Raw genomic sequence first — 4,963 nt, 5'->3', positions numbered from 1 at the left:
CAGGGTAATGTGACACCCCACGTCAGTCTGTGCATTTTCACGTAGACTCAGTGGGGGGGGGGAGCCTCATCTGAGTGCCGTTGTGCGTGAGACACAGTCGTTCTGAAGCCGACTTTGACTCTTTCAGAAGGACCTGCGGACCCCAGATGTGGTCATTGGCGCAGACACCATCGTGGTGAGTCCCCTCAGCTTTCCCCATCTACCTGGCGCCCAGTCCCTGCCCCCCCCAACTCCCACCCACCCACCTGCCTGGCCTTTCTGTGCAGATCCACTGTTTCTGTGTCCCGGGCATCATGGGTTACAGGCCTAAGAGGTGTGAGGGAGATGGGGGTGGTGGGGTCAGAAGAGGCGTCGGATACCCCAGAACTGAAGTTGTGGTCAGTTGATAGCCGCCGTGTGGGTGCTGAGATTCGAACCCGGGCCTTCGCCAGGAGTGGCCAGTGCTCTCTACCCCTGAGCCCTCCCTCCTGGTCCTCTCCACCTGTTATTTGGCGCAGGGTGGCTCTCTGCACCTGGACTCACAACTGGTCTACACTGGCTTCCCAGACCCCGGGATCTGCCGGTCTACACTGGCTTCCCAGACCCCGGGATCTGCCGGTCTACACTGGCTTCCCAGACCCCGGGATCCCCAGCCCTGCGTTTAGAGGAACATGCACAACACACAGCTGATTCTGTGGATCTCGGATCCGGCTGGACCCACCGCTTGTGGCCAGCAGTCTACAGAGCCGAGTTCCCACTGTGCGCAGCTCCCGTGAGCATCAGGAAGTGGGGCTGCTCTGCCGGCGAAGTTGAACATAACCCTTGTGCTCTGTTTACAGGCCCTGGAAGGATCCATTCTGGAGAAGCCAGTGGACAAGCAGGATGCTTACAGGATGCTGTCGAGGTGACATGAGCCTCGGGGAGCGAGTGCGTCCGTGGCTGAGGGATCGTGGGCTGAGGGGAGGGTGGGGCCTGTGCAGCACCGGCAGCTCGGGTGTGGGCTGGGCGGGGGAAGCTCAGAGCACACCCCTGATGACAGCCCAGGCTGTGCACCGTGTGTGGGACGTGAGCACGGCGGCAGTCACAGGAGCAGCACCGGGTGCGGGGACCGAGCTGGGGAAGGGTGTGTGCTGACCGCTGCCCCTTCGTCCTGCAGGCTGAGCGGGAAGGAGCACAGCGTGTTCACGGGCGTGGCCATCCTGAGCTGCCGCAGCTCTGGTAAGTCAGGTGTGTGCCTGGGGGACACGGGGCTAGATGGGGGACTAGGAGAGCATGGTGTGTGATAGGGGACATCGCCAGTGACCAGGTGGACGTCACGGGGGGAGTTGGGGCAGACGCCTGCAGGAAACCAGCCGGGCTGTTTGGGAGCTCAGGTTGCGTCTGTGACAGAAAGGGCTTGGTGTGTCTGGGCCACCGGCAGACACCAAACACAGGAAGCAGACCGTGATCCCCATCCCTCTGGCTTTGTTCTCAGATGGAGAGCTGCAAATGGACGTCTCTGAGTTCTACGAAGAAACGAAGGTGACATTCTCGGAGCTCTCCGAGGAGCTGGTCTGGGAATACATCCACAGCGGGGAGCCCATGTGAGTCCTGGGTACGTGGGGGAACGGGGGGGGGGGCTCAGCCGCGTGTAGGTGGGAGAAGACTATGCAGCCTCGAAAAGGGATGGTCTCTCCTCTGCCACATCGTGGTTGGAAGCGGAGCACGCTGTTGGGTGACGCACGCCGGGCTGGGGCACGGCTATACGTGATGTCACTCACACGTGGAACATGAAAACCTTGTAGCTTGAAAGTATGGTGCTTGAAAACGCACTTCATACCGAGCATGTGGCTCTGTGTGCTGAGTGGTTAGAGTGCTTGTAGCTCAGTTTGTAAAGTGGAGATTACAGTGTTTGTAGCTCAGTGGAAAGAGTGCTTGTAGGTGAGTGGCCAGAGTACCCCCTCCGCAGGGACAAGGCTGGCGGCTACGGCATCCAGGCGCTGGGCGGCATGCTGGTGGAGCGTGTCCACGGCGACTTCCTCAACGTGGTGGGCTTCCCGCTGAACCGCTTCTGCAAGGCGCTGGCGGCGCTCTACCCCGGCCCCAGCGACGACGCCATCCCTGCCGTGGACGCCTTCGAGGGCCTCGGCGACTCCGACGGGGGCGGCCGCGAGCCCCCGGGTGGCCACGCGCCCCTCGGTTGTCCCTCCGCACCCTTCGGAAGCGTCACCCTTGCCGCGGGCCCCCGGGCACCTCGCTGCAAAGCCGGCTCGGAACCGGAACCGGACCCGGACCCGCACGGTGCACACGTGGATGCCGGCGGCCTCCTGCGGCTCATAGACGGATTCAAGGCGTCCAAGGTACCAACACACCTGAGCTGGGAACGTGTGGCCGTGGTCTCTGTGTGGACCCCGCGGCTGGAGCCCTCAAGGCGCGTAGCGGGGTGCGGGGAGCCCCGCTGGCTGCGTGAGCCTCTCCATCCGTCCTGGGGCTCCTTCTCCCCGTGACTCCACCTCACACACCCATGGTGGCCCCCGTGTGCCGTGTGCTAGTGACGGTCCTGCGTGTCGCCCTGGACCCGGGGTCACACTCACCGCGGCCTCCGCGCAGCCCGCACCGTCCTGCAGAGCCGTGTGCACACAGCGGACCCGGGGACTTCGTGCCGGGCGGCAGGCGTGTTTGCGTTGGACGGTGCGGTGTCTGTGACACGGGTTCGTTTTTCTGCCCTGGTTGGCCCCCCGAGTCGGAGGCCCCCGGCACCCCAGCGGCCTGCGAACCCTAACCCTAACCCTCAGGGCGCCTTTTGTTCCCGCACAGGCGCTGTTCACCGCCTGCAAACTGCACGTGTTCGACGTGCTGAGCGACTCGGTGCCCCGCACGGCCGCCGACGTGGCCAGCAGGGTGGGCGCGTCCGCGTGCGGGACCCGGAGGCTGCTGGACGCCTGCGCTGCCCTGGGGCTGCTGCGCAAGACGGAGCTCGGTGAGCGGGAGCCGGACCTGTGCGCGTGCCACTGCGGGGCTCGGCCTGGGGGGCGGCTCTGGGGTCTCGGCTTCCTATGAGAAAAGCGGGCAGTGGTGAGACGGGCCGTGTGCAAAGGGCACAAGGGCCACGGCTCCCGGGCAGACGGGGACGGATGACCGGGACGATGAGGACGGTGACGGCCATGGGGACGATGATGGAGAGTGGATGATGGGGTCTGTGTGACAAGGACGTCAGCCTGTTCAAAGGGCACAAGGGCCACGGCTCCCGGGCAGACGGGGACGGATGACCGGGACGATGAGGACGGTGACGGCGATGGGGACGATGATGGCGGGTGGATGATGGGGTCTGTGTGACAAGGACGTCAGCCTGTTGTGCGTGGTCACAGAAAGATGTGCCTCAGCCCCGGCCGGGAGAGCCGTGTGCAGCGATCACCTGGATGGCCCTTGCTTTGTGCCTCTCTCCTGCCTGGTCTCCGAGTCCCGGGCAGCGTCAGCAGCAGGGGGCCTGGCTGGCTGTGTCAGGACGTGGCCTGCCGTCCCTGTTCCCAGGGTACACCTGCACAGCCGTGGCCAGCACCTACCTGGTGTCGGAGGGCGAGGACTCCCTGCACGGCCACATCCTGCACACCGATGAGCACACGTGGGCCGCCTTCACACACCTGGAGTCTGCCGTCCGCGAGGGAGCAGAGCCCTTCCAGGTGGGGGGGGGTCTGGGGGCGTGGCCAGAAGGGGAGGGAAGACCGCGGTGTTGGAAGTGGGTTCTAACCCGCTGTCCTCCACCCACGTCCTCCACCCCACGCTCTTCCCTGGCCTAGAGCCTCGGGAGGAAGGACAGAGCCCGGGTGGCACCTGCGGAGCTTCTGGTGTTGTGCGTGGTCACAGAAAGATGTGCCTCAGCCCCGGCCGGGAGAGCCGTGTGCAGCGATCACCTGGATGGCCCTTGCTTTGTGCCTCTCTCCTGCCTGGTCTCCGAGTCCCGGGCAGCGTCAGCAGCAGGGGGCCTGGCTGGCTGTGTCAGGACGTGGCCTGCCGTCCCTGTTCCCAGGGTACACCTGCACAGCCGTGGCCAGCACCTACCTGGTGTCGGAGGGCGAGGACTCCCTGCACGGCCACATCCTGCACACCGATGACCACACGTGGGCCGCCTTCACCCACCTGGAGTCTGCCGTCCGCGAGGGAGCAGAGCCGGGCCGCGGGGCCACGGGACGTCCCTTCCAGGTGGGGGGGGTCTGGGGGCGTGGCCAGGAGGGGAGGGAAGACCGCGGTGTTGGAAGTGGGTTCTGACCCGCTGTCCTCCACCCACGTCCTCCACCCCACGCTCTTCCCTGGCCTAGAGCCTCGGGAGGAAGGACAGAGCCCGGGTGGGACCTGCGGAGCTTCTGGCCCGGGAGGAGCCGCCCCGCCTGCCTGAGCCTCACCGAGAACCTCACCGCCCCCCACCCTCTCCGCCTCAGGCGCCCCATGGCCACCGGCAGAAGCAACTGTCGCATCTACGCAGCCTGCACGGGCTCAGCAAGCTGAGGGCCCACGGCGTCATCACGGCCTTCGACCTGTCCAGGTTCCGCTCGGCCTGCCACGTGGGAGGTGTGTACACTGGTGGGAGGCCCGTAACCTGGGAATCCGAGGCCGTCGGGTTCCACATGAGCCGCCGCCTCCAGAGGCCGCACCGTCGCTCAGTGTTCCTGAACACAGTGACCTAAACTGGGCAAGGCCGGCCTGGCGGCTCCCGGGTCCTTCAGCACAGACGAGGCTCGTGGGGCGGCCGCCTGTGGACACAGCCACGTCCTCCATGGCCGCGCCGAGCCCCACTTCCCCTGTGCGGCCCCCAGCCCGGTCTGTCCCTTCACACGGTGCACATGGGCGACACCCCCCAAAGGGCGCCATGGGCTCGAGATCCAGGACTTCTGCACTGCCAGCTTGCACTGTACACGCGACTCGTGCTTCCTGGCCCCTTGTGGCCTCGGCCACGACAGCCGTCAGCCCAGATTCTGTGAGACGCCCACTTGCGGTTCCCAGTCCGCCC

At 65.7% G+C, this 4,963-nt stretch overlaps 1 protein-coding gene across 1 annotated transcript in view; it reads left to right on the top strand.

The window, feature by feature from the left end:
- Asmtl (acetylserotonin O-methyltransferase like) overlaps window positions 1-4,957 on the top strand; it is a 6,139-nt gene extending 1,182 nt beyond the window's left edge. The window contains exons 2-9 of the mRNA XM_029556106.1: window positions 123-175; window positions 819-883; window positions 1,136-1,197; window positions 1,454-1,562; window positions 1,928-2,318; window positions 2,776-2,938; window positions 3,986-4,158; window positions 4,275-4,957. Coding sequence (XP_029411966.1) covers window positions 123-175; window positions 819-883; window positions 1,136-1,197; window positions 1,454-1,562; window positions 1,928-2,318; window positions 2,776-2,938; window positions 3,986-4,158; window positions 4,275-4,640 — 1,382 coding nt within the window. The 3' untranslated portion in view covers window positions 4,641-4,957. The remainder of the gene's footprint in view (window positions 1-122; window positions 176-818; window positions 884-1,135; window positions 1,198-1,453; window positions 1,563-1,927; window positions 2,319-2,775; window positions 2,939-3,985; window positions 4,159-4,274) is intronic.
- The last annotated feature ends 6 nt before the right edge of the window (window positions 4,958-4,963 follow it).

This window comes from Nannospalax galili, unplaced genomic scaffold (assembly GCF_000622305.1).
Source record: "Nannospalax galili isolate Female #2095 unplaced genomic scaffold, S.galili_v1.0 scaffold3027, whole genome shotgun sequence".
NCBI lineage: Eukaryota > Metazoa > Chordata > Mammalia > Rodentia > Spalacidae > Nannospalax > Nannospalax galili.
The sequence above is the reverse complement of the archived record's forward strand: the minus strand, read 5'-3'. Positions and strand labels throughout refer to the sequence as shown.